Raw genomic sequence first — 20,243 nt, forward strand, 5'->3', positions numbered from 1 at the left:
TAATAATAATAATAATAATAATAATAATGATGATGATAATAATAATGATGATGATGATGATGATAATGATGATGATGATCATAGTACTATCACTTCTGATTTTGCCCATGTCCCTGTATTCCTTCAGCACTGAGATATGTCCAATCTGCCTAGACACATGCCTAGCCGTCTTCTGCCAACTCTGTTTGTGCATGCAAATGTTCTGATGTCATTCACGTCAGCTTAAATTGCCTGTGACTGATTTTTGTGCTCTTCAGTTTCTGCTTGGAATGCTCCACTTCATCATCCTCATGGGTGATAGATCAAATAATTACAATCACACCCTGTCTCAAGTTTGGCACGTTCTTTTACACTTGACCCATATTTACCTCCTGAGATCTGATGCCAACCCCCAACCTGTGCTGTTCTTGTGTTTTATTTACTCTGTTTCAATGTGTTTTACTGACAACTGTATTGAGGCCATGTCCTGGTTTCTGTTTGAGCTGTGTTTAACACAGATTATCCGTCATACAAAGTATCCTACGGGTATTATGTTTTACTTTACTGTACGTGTTATTGTAATTAGTAATGCCTTTAAAAATCTGAAGAACTTACTGTAGTATATTTTGACTCAACATGCAAATTGTAGCCTGCAGTTACAAAAGAGGGAACATTTTACTATACATTTTTTTTAAAGAATTTCAGGCCACAGTTTTCAGGATACATCAATTACTTCAGTTGAGGATAACTTTCAGAAAATGGGTGACTTGTGGCTGTTGATGTGAAAATGGTAAACCTCTGGGATTGTTGAAATAAAAAAGGGTGTGTCAGAGACATATTTATGGAAAATGTATCAATTAAAGCCTTAAAATAACAGATCTCTTAAATGAAAAAGTGAGCCTACTCAAGTCTAAGACAAAAAATATTAGGTTTTGCCAGTAGGTAAATATAATATCATCAATATCAAATGTCATCACTTCCCCTGTTTCTGACTTTTTTTTAACTGCACACTCACAGTTAACTCTTAAAAGGACTGTATGTTTTACTTCTGTGGTTATCCCCAATAGACCTATGTTAAAATAATAATGTATCAGTCTAAAATCATCTGTGGTAATGAATCAATGTAGTAATTAACCATTTTTACAGTAAAACATCTGTCCAAACCCCCTCTATTATTCTTGGGTTAGTGTGTCACAGGCAGTTACAAAATGTAATGCCTTTTCAATTTCAGACTTTAAGCCCACAAAGCCTTTTAGTCTTGTGGTGCCTTTTGGGTTTTAAATAAATTTCAGAAATTACAATGCAATTATGTTTTTTTCACAATTGCTTAATGCCAGAAAAAAACGAGATTGGGGAAACTGGGAAAATGCTTTGATTGTTTGCAATGAAAGAGCCTCATTTAAATGTATGTCCTTTAATCCCTGTGATCCCCAAAAAACAAATAACATGACATATTAAAGTGATTAAATTGACTTTCCAAAAGATGTAATCAGATGGTAATCACATTTTTTGGTTAATCATTAAGCAAAAATTCAAAAGATTAATTGGTTATACACCGGTTATTTACACTGGTGCCATAAAGAGCATTTCAAATCAAACATGGCACACATTATGATGCTGATTATTTTAAGAGTCAATATTAACTTAGTTCTAGAGTAAAATGCCTCAAGTTTTGACAGTCATCCATTTTCAGCAAGAAGGTTTGGAGATTGTGTTTCTTTGTTGGTAAAGTGGATATCTTGTCATTTACATACATTTATTAAATTCTGGAGGGTTTTGTTCTTTTTGTTGTCAGTTACTCACAAATTCAGGTGATGTTAAGCTGTGCTTTATTGCCGGGGAGAGGTTTAAAGACTATTTAAATGTTATTACTGTAGTAAAATACTTCATGGAGAAGCTTTGGTTATGCAAGCAACTGCTGGTGTTTTAGTGTTCTGATTGTGGTTGAATGTTGGCGGAGGGTTAAAAGTTTTGTCTGTGAGAGTGTGATGTTGGCCTAGTGTGAACTGTACTTCATATTTGATATGGATTCAAGGCTGCTACCGAACAATAATGAATCTGCTGATATACAGGTCCAACATTTGTTGCACAGTTTAGACTTGGACAAAAAATAAAGAATAAATAAAACAAAGGACAGCATTCTGGTGTGTAGGGGGCCTCTCAGGCCTGGCTGTGGGGGGAGTGAGGGTGAATGGGGGTGTTGCTTCACATGTACAAGGAGCTTTCTTTGTAATTGCTGGCCTGTCAGATTAAGTAACCAGTAAATATTGCTGAATTAAAATGTCGCTGTGTGGTTCAAACTGTGGACCTTCTTGCTGTGAGGTGACAGTGCTAACCACAGACCCACTGAGCAACACTCATTAGTGGCAGGCCTGTGTGATAATGTTAGCTACAAACACAGCAATAGGCATCACCAAGCAGTGCTGATGGGAGCTGCCAGGTCCTTGTTAGCAGATCAGGGCAGGATAAGGGAGGGAGGATATCAGTGGGCTTCAGCTGGCACTTTTGACACCACAGATGGCTGTTTACGCCGCTGTTTGCAATGACTTCCTGTGATATCAGTGATGGCTGCAACTGGCGAGCCCCCAGGCTGCTATCTTGTTGTCACACCACCTACCCTGCAGATTCATTTCCAGGATATGTATAATGTAATTATTTCTGAGTTCCAAAAGTGATTATTTCTGTGATTGTGATAAATAATGGAGAAAAATTGCCTTGGCTATATATATTTGACATTACATAACTTACAATACTGCTTCATTAGAGCTACATTACTCCTACTATGGTCTTCATTTTTACTTTCTTTCAGGGGCATAACAGTACACAACATTCACACAGTTAGGTATATACCTCAGTTTTAGGGTTGACGGTTGGGTAACACTTTGGTCTTGTATTTTGAAAAATGTAAACATCTAACAGTTTGTTGTGCTCCAGTAGAAACTTACTGAAACAGATTAGTTTTGCAGTGGAAAAGGAAAACAACTTTTCTGTTTGTGTTATGATGATTTATTAGTTAACTGTATAAAAAAATGTTCAAACTAACTCCACCTCCAGTAGCTACAACAGTAACATGCTGCTTACACACTGAAGCTTCGGTATTAATAATCTCATAGTGATGATATAGATTTATACACAGAGACGTGGTAAAATTTCGCTACAGAGATTCTGCGTCATGGAGTGTATTCTTTGTACGACTGCATGCACTGAGTCATAACATACATACAGTGATGGTTCAGGAAGAATGTTTACTGTTATATCCCTACTTTATTTACTCAGTTACATTACATATAAACACCTGTGCTGCTCTATCCAGATTACAGAATGTATTTTTTGCTTCAGCCACCATCACACAGAGCGCTGCTGTTCTGAGCATCATTAAGCCGAGCTAATCATTTGCTTGATGTCCCAGATTCTGTGTTTACCAGTGCTCGTAGTACATGTATTAAGGCTGCTGAATTAGGCTCAGTATTCACTCACCCGTTTTGTCTTTCTGTGAAAATATAGAGAGCATACACAAGAATGGCCAAATAATGTAAACCACTGCAGGGTAAAGGAAATAATAATGAATTGACTCACTCTTACAAAGGCAACTAAACAACCTGTCAAATATAAAAAGGGGTTGCAGGTCAAAGCTTTGACATAAATACACACTAAGGTAAAGTTTTTGGAACAATTGTGCAAAACTGAATGCTCAGCCTTAACGGAAATTAGAAACCTGGAATTTATGGCACAACTTTTCACTAAGACTTGTGCTCATAGAAATATATGCTAATTTGATTTAAAGAGCACAAAACCAAGTCCTATGATCAATGAAAAAACACAGTTTGCTTTCTTGTATGGGTGTTTTTACACCATTTTTCCACCATTTTAATAGTTTTAAATAAACTTCTCACTTATATCAGATTGAAATGATACATGCACAGTGTCATAGGTGTCATTGATAAACTCTGGCTGAATAAACATAGCCGGTCACTCACTGTCATTCTTGCTGACTTGGCATTATTGCAGCTACCTGTGCTCTACACTGCAGAGAGGGTTGATCATTTAGAATCTGATTCACTCACTTGTTCACTAAAATACTGTTCAGCATCTGAAATGTTATATAATATGTATGCACACATAGTCATGTAGTGAATATTCCTACAGTCAGTCCTACCAATAGCACAAACACATGACGGATAACTATGTTTCAACTAAAACTAATGTTGGCTGCTGATGTCACATTAGTTTAGCTTTCTAAGAATCTCTCAGGTCGTATCCTTTCTTTTTTTGTCGTTTGACCCAGCTGACCTAGCGTCTTGTCCAATTTTCAGTGAAATAATAGATGAATTAAGTCCGTAAGTGTGTTACTTCTTTCTAAGAACCAGTAACATTATTGGCAGAAACAACAGGTCAAGTCAGGTCAAGTAAGTTAAAAACTAAATCAGTTTCGGCTGATATGTAGGGAAGCGGAGGATAAAGGGAATCATTCATTCATCCCTAACATTGTTATTTAGCTTTTAGAATTGTAATACATTTTGAAATACATCTCATTTTTGATTGTTATTTTTATTTAGTTCTCATTTTCATCATGGATAAGAAATCCGTGAATCAGCAAATATTTCTCTTGAACACATGAATGCAAGGCCAACCAACTTGTGGTTTACAGTAGCAAACGACCAGAAGACACTTTTTTAAGGAACTTATTGGTAAACATATGAGGAGGTTTTTACTTTATACAAAGGTAGCTATTATTTTATTATGAATATCATATTAATATATAGCACTATATTTCTATTATTATATCCATGTGCCTTTAGGATGAAATGATACACATTACACACTGTGCAGTATTCTTTACATTCAGTTATATGATGCCAGCAGTATTATTGAATGCCCTTTAGTTCAAAAAGCAGCTTCAAGCACATCATATTTCAAAGATCAGTGATAATGTTTATGGTCTCAAAGGGCATTCTGTCCAGGCATTGTAGCCAGTCCCAATTTCTGCAGTCATATAGAAACTCCTCAGTGTGTGTTTACGATGAATGAAGGGTTGCTGGAGAGTGACAGAGGCGGAGCAAGTGAAATATTTATTGTGTCTGCCACTATGATGACCTCAGCATCAATTTAGATATATTGTGCCAAGTTTCCAGAACATCAAAAGACTGCACATTACAGGGTTTCCGTGCAGTTATTTATTGTGTCTTTTGCCACTCCTGGGTGTAATAGCTGTGCAGATCTGTTTCATAATGAGTAATGCTATTATTCCACAGGTGACTAATGAGCAGGCCCTTCCACCTTACTTCTCTGTATCTACAGTAATTGGTGATGGAGTACACTATAATTTAGTTGTCCTGTTATCCAGAAAGGGCATATGCTCTTTAATAAGAAATGCTTTTCAACTCCACATAGAAGAATGCCACTCCTATATAGATGTGTGTTTTTCTGTCGCTAAGTCGGAGCTAAAAAAAGTTCAACCTTTGGTGAGGTACATCATGGATCACCTGTCAAATGAATAATCGATGTGTGACTAGAAATCTGGAAAAACCAGTTGGCATTCCTGCCTATTGCCTACTTTTTTTTTTTTTGCGATTGCAGTTTATCTCTTTCTCTCTGCGTCTACATTACGTCTTTAGTACACCTTGTATTTCTCTACTGGAGCAGGATCTAAGTTCGTTTTCTGGAAGTCCGATAGCTGAAAATAATGTTACTGCAGGCCATGACAAGCGTATAAAGCTAACTGTAAGTCCTGTAGGTGGTTTGAAGTTGGAGGCAATTTCCATTTAAGTAAAATCATGATTTTTACTCAAAATTACTGAATAAAAGCTTTTTTTCAATTACGCTGACGTCTTGTCAACAGTAACCTGTGAGTGAACAATGTGGCAAAGCTAGAGTTCTTGTCAGATAAATAATAGTAAAGCGTCTTTCCAAATCACTACCTACGATCTGTTTTCGACAGTGTTACATGATCTCAACAGCAGATTTGAAGTTCATTGTTAAGTTAGTGTGTCATCAGGCACATCAAAGGTGATTCTAGTTGTTTATGACATTTTGATTTTATAGAATGACTGTCATAATGGCATACTATGACTGTGGCATGCTTGGCATCATTTAATGGGACATCCCCTTATTAATTTTGTCTATTGGATTAATTATGTCTCAGTCTGAACTCAAAAGAATGTGTTGATGCAGAAAAGATAAGATTCATGTGACACTCCTCAGGCTCTCACACAAGTACTGTATGTGCTAAAAGCAAGACACTGTTGCACTGTAACCCAGGATAACACTACTGAACTGACATGGAAACATGACATTAAAAAGATCTTCTAGGCTGAACCATGAAATTTAGGAAAGCCTGGTCTGTATAAATTGAATTGAAAGTAATAATAATAATAATGCACAGTATGATGAATTTATATTATTAATGTGGAAAAAGTGGAAAATGTCTCCTCAGGAATGTTTCCCTTTGTTACGAATGTTTTGTGGTCCAATTATATCAGCAAGAGGCACATTTAAAACTATCTAACATGGCACCGCAGCCTGATATCAGTACAGAGAAAAAGATGGAAAGAAAGCATAAGAGTATTGCATACAAGAACGCTATTGACTACATAACATCATACTAACCAGAGCCGTTGCCCCCACTTTTGTGAGTAGATCTGTTCACCATGGAGTATCTTAGCACCGAGTTGAAAAGCAGTGTTTGATTGAGGTTCAGGTACTTCTGGCACTTCTGGCCATACCTGTGTTTGCTGTTGCACCTGCAGCCACATCCAACAGTGATGTAACAGTGTGCTAACACAAAATGAAGTACACACAGTACACACATCACCCGCAAAAAATGTGCAAGCTGATCTACTAACGCAGCGCACTGAGGCTTGTGCCTTTCAAGTGTGCAATATAGTACGCGCTGTCCATTTAGTACGTTTGCCTTAATGAATATGTAATATGGGGCGTTTCAACCCTAGTGTGCAAAATTCAGGGAGGAGAAAATGCAAATATGTTATTTAGCACACGCATTGTGATTTACCAAACCTGAAGGTAATTTTTCGGACGAAAACTGCGTCTATAAATAATACCTTTGAAGGGCAGGTATTAACCGACTGCGGACTGCGCACAGATGATTGCTGTCACTGTGGGGGAGGAGACGGAGGCACAATGACAGAATACACACAGGACAGATTTTTTCTACCCATGTTAATATTTTTGGAGTGGAATATTTTTGGTTTTACTAACAGCATTGACTTTGTCACAAATACTCTCCCATATGGTGTTTTTTTCTGGTAATTTTTTGATTTGTTATAACTCAATATATTTGTTAACCTCTTCCACTAGAACCTAATTACATTTCATTTTGCGCTTCCAAACTCTCCATTTATTTAAATACTGCTGTCTCCACCCTGTTGCACCTGTTTTCATTCACGCAGTTATTCTTAGTAGATCACCCGCAAAACACATGCAAACTAAACGTGCAATCTATTGCACTGTGCACGCAATTTTTCACCCTTTATTTGGTATCTTAGTAAATCAGGCCTACAGAGTCAAAGTAATCACCCTGGAGGTGAACAAAAACATTACTGAAGTTGCCCTTTAAAATCAACCAATTAAGAGTATTTTTTCCATAGTTTCCAAAAATACATTGAAAAGTGAAAACATACATTTGTGTCCTGTTGTTAAATATGCACATGTTAGGTAAGAAAACAATGGGATTTAGAGCAACAGACAGGGAAGTTGTAAAGTATGTAGAGACAAACTAATGTGTTGTTGGTTTTGGTCTTCATTAGATTTGTTTAAAACATGGAGAATGGAGTGTTAGCAATTTAACATCTCAAACTATTACAGTGATGTTTGAGCCTTTTTTTCCTTGTAAATGTGTTGGTTGCATATAACTGACAAAGATTTTCTCCTAGAAATATTTGATAGAGCAGACACAGAATTTCTTCCCTCTGGTCAAATATCTATTGCCATCCTATTTGTCAAATTTATGGATGTAATTACAGTTTCATCTAAGGTTTATTTTTCAACATCCGTATCATGTATAGCATTCATACTCAGATCACAAAAGAGTAATTACACGATAAAGAAAGTGTTCAAATGTTCAGAGCTGTCAAGTGTGGACCATTTAGACTCTAGTATGTGGACCATGTGTGATTGTTTGCCCGAAAGAGCTCTGTACACAATCATGGACTTTGGTGTGTTTTCCAAGAACAGCCTTGAGGAAGTGAAACTGTCAACATCAGAGGGACACCACAGACTTGTCAGGCTTACTGTAGAATCAACAGGTGGTTAGTGTGGTCATAATACATACTGCTCAGGATAATCCATCTAAAACCTTCTTAGCTAGCTATTATGTCTCCTTCTTCATCTTCTTCTTCCTCTCCTTTTTACAGGGCAGCACAACTACCTGTGTGCAGGGAGAAATGACTGCATCATTGATAAGATCCGCAGGAAGAACTGTCCAGCCTGCCGCTTCAGGAAATGTCTTCAAGCCGGAATGAACTTGGAAGGTAAATAGTGAATCGGACCAGGCTACATCAAACGCTTCAGCATTTTGAAACACATTTAGAGCACTTGGAGCACCCTTAGCTTTCATACAGAGAAATGTGGAGCCTCCACCCTCTGATATAACAACGTGGGAGGGAAGTGGAGGGTATAGGATAAGGGAGAAATCAGTAGTCATAGTCCTCAACCACATTTTTTGGACATTTAAACCAAGTTTTTGACCCATATCACATTGCTCTGCTAGCTACAGGACAACCCACAAAAGTGTGGTTTTATATGATGGAAGGGTTTAACTAGTGGCCCCAAATCATATTTGAGTTTATGCAGGATGTTTACCTTTTAATAAATATTTTAACATTTTAAAGGCATATACTAATAGGTAACAGAACAATTTACACCAGAACAAAAGCTTTTTTTTGTTTTACTGTGTCTTTAAAGGAAAAGTTTGACATTTTGAAAAACACTTTTATCTCTCCTAATGGTATCAGTCTTCTCATTTTACTCAGTACAAATGTGAATCAGCATTTTCCAGATGTCATACATTTCCATTACATAGTAGCTTGTTGAAACACCTCTTCATTGAGTACCATGCCATTGGCCCTCTGACACTACCACCCACTGTCTCTATTGAGACCTCCAGTATATTTGGTTTCTACTTAATTCACCATCACCCAGGTTTAATGGAAAATGGTTACATAAGCTCAGAGCCCATGTCACCACACCTCCTGCCTTAATGATCAGAGAAAATTCTCATAAGATGTACAGTACCTGGGATAATGAAACATTGCCATATTTAAAATCATGTACAGTAGTAAAGTATGATACATTGTACTTATTTGTAATATACTAACCATACTTCCATAACTGCAAGTAAATTTCAGTTATTTCTGTTATTGGAACATTCAAAATATTTGGAAAATATAATTAAATAATTTATCAAACCAATAGTTTTCTTTTAGAAAGGGGAATACACTATTCAGGACCATAGTATAATATCTGTACATTATATCACATTTATTTCACTTTCACAACATTCACTTTATACACTCCATCTGTTCCGCGGCATCTTAACGGGTTGAGATTTGTTGGATCATATGAAATCAAATACTACTGCCTCAAATGAACATGGATACTACAGTAGTCATGTTGGTCATACAGTACATTCACACTACAGACATCACTGAAATGAACCTTCTGTCACATCTTCTTTTACTCACTATATTGTTGTCACTTATTGTCATCTATAAAGGCCTTTCTGCCTTTCGAATTAACTCTTCACTTTGTTCTGTTTCTATCTTACCTCTTATGTAATGATTCTGTGCCGATAGGAATTCTGGGGTATTATTATACTTTGAGAACTGTGATTTTCACTTTTAGTGAAAAGACAATACTTTGTTTGTAGGTCTGTAGATTAGAGAAGAAAAAAATTGAGACCTTAAAATAAATTGAGACTGAGTAGATCTGTATTCTAATACAGTGCCCTGACCCCACAATGAGGTAAAGCTCTGTGGAAAATCATGTCTTCTCAAGGAAAGCATTGAATGTTATTGCAGATATGTTGCAGTGATGCACCAACAACAAATTAACTATTTTCTTAATGGAACCTTGGAAATTGCAGAAAAGTCTAGCATTTAATGTACAAATGAGTCGTCTCGAACTACGTGTTCTAAACAAGAATCGGATGCGGTGTGGATCAGCTGGTGTTAGTCACTCATCTGTGAACGTGCGTGTGCCATTTTCTATGAACATGTTGTTCTGAACATGTGTGCGAGTATGAAGGCTGTGCTCAAGGAAGGAGCACCACCACCTCATCCTTACGCACATTGATCAATACAAAATGCACCGTCACGTCTGAGTCCACAGCCTTGGATCAGATAACAAGACATACAGGCAGAGAGTTGAGAAAAAAAAAGCGTCTTTAAAGGAACAAATGTTTAGGACACAGTGCGACGGTTAAGATGTATCAGGGTTAAGGAAGATGGACATCGGAAGCAACAGGTGAAACACAGTAACTGATTAAGTGCTTGGAACAGTTATGTCTTTCTTTCTTTGTTTTAATAGACAGGTTCTTATGTTAATTTAGCTGATTATACCTCAGGGCATGAAATAACTGCCAGTGGTTTGTACAGATCAGTGTTGAGTGAGATGATATGTAAACAGTACTGTGTTTATCAAGACAGAGGTGAAAGTTGTTCTACATATTAAAGTCAGGTCAATTTGGTTTGTATAGCCTAATATCACAAAATCAGTGTAGTAATACAATGTACTCTGTCCTTAGACCCTCTTTTCACGAATTAAGGAAACATTAAGGAAAAACTCCCTAAAAAAAGAAAAAAACTAATGGGGAACAAATGGAAGAAACGTCAGGAAGAGCAACAGTGGAGGGGTCCCTCTCCTAGGACGGACAGATATGCGATAGATAAAAGATAGAAGAAAGACAAATTGCAGAAATACAGGATGACAAACTTATAATGGATTTATGATATATATGAATAATGTGATCAAGAACACTACTTCGAGGTACTGCCAAAACATACACAAACAGATTGGTAGAGACAGAAAGACAGAGAGTGATTTGATGGACGTCAGTGCATCAGCAGACATACCCCCACCAGAAAGGCTCTTAGTTGCCATAGAAACGCCAGGAGAGGAAATTAAAAAAAGGTAGAGAGTATGAAAAAACATGTTTTTTCATGGTAACCTCTCAACCCCTGATATGTTGTTGCACATTTCGTGGGATCAAATGTTATGCTTGCACAGTATGTTATTGCTGTTTGTCGCACTCAACAGAAACTGAAAAAATAACAACAACAACAACAACAAAAAATGTCATAATGTTAAAAAAATTGTTCCTCTGAGAAACAGATTAATACCTGTCACAAACCTACATATTCGCTTAACCTTTCACAGCTTTGTTTAGTTTGGAATATCTTTAGGGTTTTACACTGTTGTTCATGCAATGTGATGGATGTTTTCACTGGTATTATATAGACCAAATGATCAATTAATTGAGAAAAAATCACATTCATTGATATTTTGATTAATAGTTATTGTAGTTGTAAGCCCTAGCAATGTTATCTTGGATCTCAGTTACCGTCCGGTAGCCTGTTAGGTTGAACATCTGTGGCAGTTTGTCCTCTTTCTGTAGGTTGTTTGTACATTTGTGCCTTTCAGAATGTTGCTTTATATACAGTACATGCCTCTTAGTAGGGAGCGCATGACTCCATCAAATTAATTCTGGCAACGATCCTAATCCTAGTGTATCAAATTATGATCTATTCATCTTCAACAAACTGTTCGTTATTTTACTGTATGGTCTCTTGTTGAGACGCTGTTGGCTGCTGTAAAATCAAAAATCATACAAATGAGATGTTCAAAACAGGAGTATATGCTTTGTGTCTAAAAAGTGAAACAACAACCAAGCTCACTTGTTCCCTTCTTTTTTGTTTCTTCTTCCCTTTCTTTCTACTTTTTGCCCCGCCACTGCGGCCCCTTAGCAAGAAAAAACAAGAAGCTAATCAAGATGAAAGTGCAACGGCCCCCTGGATCATCCGAGCCCATCATCAACATGCCTGTGCCAGTCATCCCCAGGTGCATGCCCCAACTTGTTCCCACCATGCTGTCTGTACTCAAGGCCATTGAGCCTGAGATCATCTACTCAGGCTATGACAGCACACTGCCTGACACCTCTTCGCGGCTCATGACCACTCTCAACAGGCTGGGGGGACAGCAGGTCATCTCTGCAGTCAAGTGGGCCAAGTCTTTGCCAGGTAAAGAAGAAGAAAAGCTTCTTAATATGTGCTGTATTTGGTTTGGTTTTGATGCACACCACGACCCAAGCTGTGTGTCAGTGGTGATATTTCCAGCTTGTAATTGAGACTAATGTGTAGTTAAGTAGGCCAAGTCACAGATGGAGCACAAAGACCTGCTTTCAGTCATTTGCTACTTTTAATACATGCAGCTGGTCAAGTAAGTTGCATCATTTTCCTTGCCTGTGTGCTGAAACATTTGCAGACATAATAGCAAACCTTCCGCTTTTGCCCTCCAGTTAACCAAACATCTGCTTGTCAGCATATCTAGCATTCCTTTGTAAAAGTAAAGAACGTGTAGCCGCAATTTAACTTGCAAAATAATGTAAACTATGTGATGTTTCCAGTAAAGAAAGAGAACTTACCATATTTAAAAATGTCACAGTTTCCTTGTAGTGGTCTGAACAGGTGTTAATACATAACTCTAGTGGAATAAAAAACTTTAATTTGGGGTGTTTAGATGTAGTCTGTGGCCTCTTCGCTGATAATTTGTAATTATACAGTTAATGAGAAGCACAGATGGAGCCATTGTGAGTTCATCATTTAGCTGATTAAATCATGGCTAGGCTAATAGCCTCTTGCTATCTTAATTGGTGTAGAAGTGGCCATTGTTGAAGTCCTTCATGTCTTCTAACATAAGACAAACAGTACAAAAACACATAAAACATTTGATTTTTTTTTCCTCCAAATGATTCCTCTTAGCAGCGAAGCCAAAGAACAACAGATGTTCTGCAGACATGCAGTAAAGAGTGTAACCTCTGTAATGGCTGAATCCCTAATTACATACTGAAGAGGAGAATAATGGTGGCTTATAAACGTACAATTCACTTTCGAAACCCAGCTTCTCAAAGTACTTTAATTTTGATCAGGTCATGACCAAGGTTAATGCATTTTTGAATGTGCATAACAATGATGTTCTTTCAACCCGCTAAATTCATTCATCTCTGTAAAGCTACTGTTCCTACATTGAGCAGACTTTTCTCTTTTTTTCATCCATTCAAATCACTGCATTTATTGTCAGTGACATCTTGACTCATTTTAATGTAATTTCCGTATGGATAAAGGATTATTCTTTCTCTTCTGGATTACATTATAACGTTAGTGTGTGTATTAAAAATGACTTTTCAGGAGAGGGTGTCAAAAAAAAGTCATCATCACAGTACCAGCAGGTTTATGGCTCTAGTATTAGACTGAATATAAACTCATATACTGGGCTTCCTACTACCAAATAGAAATGTGCTACTGTATTAAAATCTACTAAAATTTACACTTGTATTATTCATGACACGCTAATGCCATCAGTACCTCAGAAGTCGAAATAAAAATACATGTACATGACAATTGGAGCAAGTGGTCCTTCCATGTTTTGAGATGTATTATCTCTCAAGTAGCAGATCAAAACATGACATTCATTCATAAAGGGATATACTTGTATTTTACGGTTGTCCCAAATAACTTACATTCATGTTGTAAACATGAAAAGATAATATCTGGGTTTGACAGTGACCCAGTTTCCATTTTATAAAAACAAAAATGGAAACACAAAGTTTGAAATCTTAAACACCCATGCTAGTTTTCTTTTCTAATCATGAGAAAGGAAGCACATGACCCGGTAATAGCTCCAAGTATTTGCTCAGAGCTTTTCTCTTCTCACTCTTAAGTGTTGCTGTTGGTCTCAGCCAAGATTTAATATCAGATTTCTCAAAGAAAACCTCCCAACATAACATTAGCTTATTTTCACTGTGATTTCTTTGTGTGTGACAGTGTGATGAGGGACAAATCTGGCTCTGGTCTTGTTGTGTGTGCATTGTCCGCAGCTGGCGGCCTGCCAAGTTGATAGTGAGAAAAGGCTCTTAGTGGGAGAGGCTCTTACATAACGCAGCCATGGTCTAAAACAAATGCGTCGTGAAAGGACTTTTCATGTGCATATCCACTTTTGTAGTTTTGACAGTGTGGAAACGACTGAAATGCAATTTACATCCAATTTGAACATCGACTTAACTAGATTGTGCAATTTTGGCTGGCTTTGTGATTGTGTTTTAATGATGAATGAGCAATGACGTCTCTGTATAGCTTTGAAATCAGGATATAATGCTGTGCTTTAAAAAAAATATAGACAAAACAGGTCAATTGTATTTCATGCAAATAATTTATATAATATATAACATCAAATATGAATCATAGTGATTATATAATAATTACTATGTTACCAACAATCTTTAAAGACATCCAACTAAATTCTTAAATGCAATAATCCTTTTTTTAATTTCATATCAATAGTTGGTCATTAAATTTGTGTGATTACTCTATGTGTGTGTGTTTTTCCTGGCTTGTTGTGTCTAGTCTTTTTAACTCACTTATTGACCTTTTTAGGCTTCCGTAACCTGCACCTCGATGACCAGATGACGTTGCTACAGTGCTCCTGGCTCTTCCTCATGTCCTTCAGTCTGGGTTGGAGGTCATATGAGCAGTGTAACGGTACCATGCTCTGTTTCGCCCCTGATCTCGTCATCAACAAGTGGGTATTACGGTCGTCTGTTGCATATTTACAGTACACTGCTTTCTTCAGCCAGTTTTGCTTCGCATTTGCTCATTTAAGGGTGTCGGTCTCAGTTCATCACTTATCTAACACCCTCACCCATCTGTCTGTTCATTACTCAACTTGGCTAGAAATGAAGTCAGGTTGACAGCTGGCTAAAAGACATTTAGCAGTTTCTGTGTTAATATGTTATATCAGGTGAAGTCACTGCTGATGCCATGTGTTTTAGAGGAAGCATGTGGCTGTCTGAACCCTTTCCAGGCTTTTAGTGGCGTTATCAGAGACAAAGACTGCAGTACAGTGAAATCCAGCATTATAAATTAGAGAACAAAATGACAAGAACGCTACCAAAATGTGGTTAAATGAACACAGGCCTAACCTATCCTTCAGCTCTACACCTAGGGAGTAAAAACCCACTGATAAATGCTCTATGCTAATATAAACACAAGTGTGCAGCCGCAGGTGAGTAATGTTGTAAAAAAATAAAATAAAAGAGAGCTGCAATGATATATTGATTAGTTAATTGATAGAAAATTAATTAGCAATCATTTTGTTAATAGACTCATCGTTAAAGTCATTTTAAAGCAAAAATAACTGTGTCTAACATGTTTTAGGCTGCATTATAGTAAATTTAGTATTTTAGGATTTTGGAATGCTGCTTGAAAATCAATATTTGATCATTTTTTTCACAGGCATTTTTCAGTGTTTTCTGATGTTTTATTCACCAACCTCACATCACAATGATATTTATAAAGACCATAAGCATGGTATTAAGACACAATTTTGGGGATAAGGATGAATATTATGCTGAGAGTGAGATAAGGAGATTGATATGATGCGATTAAATTAGTTTAGATTGGAATCAGGTGGAAACAGTCTGACTCTGTCCAACCAGCACCTCTACAAGTTCACTAATTGACATGTGTTGTCTCATTCATTTAATCCAAACACAAACAGTTGTAGTTGTGGTTTTACAGATTTGATGTACTATTTCAGAGCTGCAGCTAATGATTATTTTCATGAATCTGTTTATTATTTCAAATATATATAATGTAATCAAAGAAAATATCTCAATTGCTGTTTTTCAGAGCTCAAGGTGATGTTTCTGAATGATTTGTTTTGTCAACAACAGCCTACAAGATATTCAGTTTACTGTCATAAAGAAACCATGACTCATGGCTAAAGAAACCAGAAAACATTCACATGTACACAGGTGCTCGATCTTTGTGGTCACATGCACAGTTGCAGTGGTGAGATAAAACAGCATGTTTTGATAATGATACTGTACTACATGGGAGTAATTTATTGAGACATGTACTTGCTGGATGTTTTGTAAGACACACAAAAAAGCACAATCAGGACAGCAACAGACTGTATTAAATACAGTACATACTGAACCACATAGTAAATAACCTGCTGCGCTGCTTTGAAGCCACAGGGAGTTGGCTCAGGTGTTGTTAAGTATAAAGCAATACTTCAGAATCAGTGGCTGTCAAAGTGGTTGTGCTTAGAGGTATCTGTTCTTACTATACCAGTCTTTAAGAGGAGTCTCAGAAACAAGACAAGTCAGATGTTCATCTCCGCTTAGCTTGTTTGTGTACAGCATTGTTCCTTCTGACCCAAAGTCCCACTCGAGCTTCTGCTATGTTAGTTTCTGTTACGCTCGCTTCTGTGGTCTTTCTGAAATAAGTGTTGGAATATTTAAAAAAATATATATATATATCATATATTGTGCCGCATAATTAAATTCAATCACATTTTTTAACCAAGAGAAGAGCTGCAAAGACATTTAATTGATTAGTTTCCAACACCTCAGTTAATTGCCAACTATTTTAATAATCAATATCAATTCATATATTATTATTTTTTAAGAAGACAATTTAGAAATTATCTCGTCCCAGCTTTTTAAATGTGTTTATTTATTTATCTGTGATAATAAACTAAATATATTGGAGTTGTGGACTGTTGGTTGGGACAAAACAAGACAACTGAGGAAGTCACTTTAGGATTTGGAAACAGTGATCCACATTTTTCACCATTTTCTGCCATCAGTAAAAGGCTCTGGTCTAGGGCTGCGGCCATGTCTCTTTTTGTAAATAACCACTGACTCTGACATGATTTGGAACATGTTCAAAGAGCAGTGTTCTTTTGCCCTAAGTGTAAATGTTTTCCACTTTGTAGTGAATGGAAAGAGTGCAACAGACAATGAACTCTGGACGTTGACAACCTGCAAACAGCTTACCCTTTTCATTGGAAATACATAGAAAGAGAAGCATGAGCTGTGAAGAGTTGCTCCCAATGGACACGTAAACTCAGAGAGGGGTAAAAATAGATATGAAAGGTGAAGAAGTCATTGCCAGTAGCACTGCAGTCGGTCAGAATGAATAGACAGCTCTAAACCCAAGGCTACGGATCTGGAGAATGCGCTGTATTGATTTTAGCGGTAGAGAGTAATGTGGGCTGTGTGTTAGTGGAAGTGAGGTGTGAAAATCCATCAGGGCTGATTTCACAGTCCGGTTTTCTCCTGCAGGGTTGTAGCACTTCCCTGCTGGGGCTGTTTATTGAGAATTGAATAACAGGATGAATGAAAGAGCCTCAAGTCTAATCTGTATGTCTCTCTTGCCTCTGTTTTTCTTCTGCATCATCCCCTGCTGTCTCCACTTGTTCTACATCTCTCACATCTCTTTTCCCTCATCTATACTTTCTCCTTTTCCTTTCTTTTCCTTCCCTTCTTTTCTTTTGTTTCCGTCTTTTCAGAGAGCGTATGAAGCTGCCCTTCATGAACGAACAGTGCGAGCAGATGCTGAAGATCTGTAATGAGTTTGTCAGACTGGAGGTGTCCTATGAGGAGTACCTGTGCATGAAGGTCCTGTTACTGCTCAGCACAGGTAATACAACGCTTGTCACTTTGAAAAGTCGCAGTAGTGTTTTTAGAACTTCAGGAACAGCAATTATTCTGGGATTAAAACAGAATCACCATTTGACTATGTCGGCTATGTAATACTGTTGAAGCCTTTTCATTGCAGTGTGAGGCAGGGTGGGGTAGTAGTGTGAATGGAAACGAGACAAACTGCAACATAAATGCTAATTACTACTCATAGTTCAGCATTATTGACGAGCATAGATGACTGACATCTGGTTCAGTGTACTGTCTGCAGACATTTCTGTACCTCATAAATGCTGCTGCAAGCAGATCAGATGTGTGATAATGTGACTGAATTGCTTCTTTGGGTCTATAAGCATCTGGAAAACGGAAAATCAGGAGTAGGTAGATGCAAAGACGGCTTTAAAGTTTGTCTTTTGCTATAAAGTTTTTGAAAACTGTATGTAGCACTGCTTTAATATTTAGGAAAGCCAAATTTGTCACTATACCACTCAAAATAAGGGTCAAATGTACACTTTTTCTAAATAATTATTATAAATGTTTTTGTACTTTAAGGGAGTAAACAACAAAACAGACAACAGTTTGTTATCTCAGCTTGAATAATAGGAGGTTTTGATCTACTGTACAGTGCTCAAGGCCACATGAAACTTGCATTTCTTCATAGCATTGCTTCATGTGTCCTGTCATGTGACTGGTTTAGCTTTGTGAGTAATGCATTGTCTCCAATGCAACCCTGTAGTTTCACTTAAAATTACAATCCTTAAGCTTTCAGTCCTGCATGATTTGGTGACACCAGTGGTCACATATGGCAATGGCAAGTGATTCTTACAACTACAGGTTCAAAACCACATGTGTATCGACCACTGAGGCCAGCAAACAATAAACACGCCTTGAGCGCCTACTCTCTCATGAATACAACACATAAAAAGAGCAAGTGGCGTATCTGTTTACAACGCCTTGACTTGTTCCCTTTAAAAAATGTCTTGTTTTGTAGACACTTTTTAAGTGCCTATGAGTGCTAACCTCAGAGAGATTGTCCTTTTGTTTACATTTAGATTGTGGGATGTATCTTTAAACATTTCTAGCACTCCTTTTGCATTAAAACTTGAGTGCATTGTTTGATGGTGTCTTTTTATCCCCCTGTTTAATTTGCTGCCATGTTTAAAAGTGCGGCTGCCTAACCCTTGCACATACGTGCTAAGTATCAGGTTTTATTGTCAGTCCCTAAGTATTGAAGATAAAATTGCTGTTAACTTTTAAATGATGTAACAGGACTGAGTCATTTTTCTAGCAGTTATTTAAAGGCTTTCACTGAGAGGTGGCTACAACCCTGGAATGCATTGAGCATCACAGATTGATGAACCGTGAAAATGTCACATGGTGGATTTTGCTTTCAGAAGCTTTTTGTAAGAACCTTATCACTCCATTTAGTAAGCTTTCCTGGAAACTGTTTTTCTGTGAAAGTGTGGTCTGCTCATCTTCTGTTGTCACTGTCTCAGTTGAAATGAGCTTCAAATGTCTAGCAGGTAATTAATCCCCCACCCCCGCACCAACAGGAAAACTTTGCTTCCCTGGTTGTGTTTGAAAAGGTCAACAATAGGATCAGCTAGGAGTTAAATCAGTTCAAATATGTGTTTCTTATCTCAGAGGAAATCTATATGAGTTAAGTCTGTGATCATCACAGACTAAAATTGCCCAAATAGAAACACATTCTGATTAAAGCTCAGATAAAACAAATTGATTATTTTAGTTTTGCTGAGTGAAAATTGGCTTTAGGAGAGATTTTGGTATTCTAAATTTATTCTGAATACATTTGGTTTAGGTCATGACAGGAGGTAATCTAACGAGGCTAGAAAAAAAAAGTTAAATGTTCTGCAGCCCTCACTTTTCTTTTTCTCTGAAAGGGGAAAATAATAGACTAGAGAACAGAGTTATTAAAAGCATTGGACTACCAGTCTAACTCTGTGATTAGCACCATTAAAAGAAAAACACTACACAGTTTGACAAAAGTATTACAAAATCAAACTTTCACAATTATGTAAATGTCTTGCTGCAGAAGGAGGAGAGCATTCTTTCTGCACCTCACTTTGAGTAAGTGGCTGGATAAAGGATGCACTTTAGAGGCTCGTTATGCAGAGGAAATGACATTTCCATACTGAGCAGTGGTTGGGTTTTTGTACCTGAGAGCTGTTTCCATCTGTTCCCTTCATAGATGGAATTACTATCAGGTCAGGACAACTTTGGTTTGAGCTATTTTAATAATTTCTCATGTACATGAGTGAAAATGAAAGTCACCTGTAGGGAAGTTTTATTTATGACGGACCTGTTGGGTTCAGAAGTCACACTTCATTTCCAAGCATCAATATCTGCAGGACAAAATGTAAATAATTGATTAAAAAAACACACAGGTTACAGTAGCTACCCAAAGCTCTTTCACAGTAATGTAGTCAGTCATTTTATACAAAATAATCCAGAGTAGAGAAAGGCAATCTTTTTTTACATTTAAAAAACTGTCTCTCTGACAAACCTGCAAGAGTCCAGACAACACTTG

The 20,243-nt window shown here is 37.2% G+C and overlaps 1 protein-coding gene across 1 annotated transcript in view; it reads left to right on the plus strand.

Moving 5' to 3' along the window:
* The window catches only part of LOC133993907 (glucocorticoid receptor-like), a 71,610-nt gene that overhangs the window by 45,392 nt on the left and 5,975 nt on the right, over positions 1-20,243 (plus strand). Inside the window, exons 5-8 of the mRNA XM_062433040.1 lie at positions 8,349-8,465; positions 11,958-12,230; positions 14,643-14,787; positions 17,566-17,696. Of these exons, the coding sequence (XP_062289024.1) occupies positions 8,349-8,465; positions 11,958-12,230; positions 14,643-14,787; positions 17,566-17,696 (666 nt within the window). The remainder of the gene's footprint in view (positions 1-8,348; positions 8,466-11,957; positions 12,231-14,642; positions 14,788-17,565; positions 17,697-20,243) is intronic.

Source organism: Scomber scombrus, chromosome 14, assembly GCF_963691925.1.
Source record: "Scomber scombrus chromosome 14, fScoSco1.1, whole genome shotgun sequence".
In the NCBI taxonomy this organism is placed as follows: Eukaryota; Metazoa; Chordata; class Actinopteri; order Scombriformes; family Scombridae; genus Scomber; species Scomber scombrus.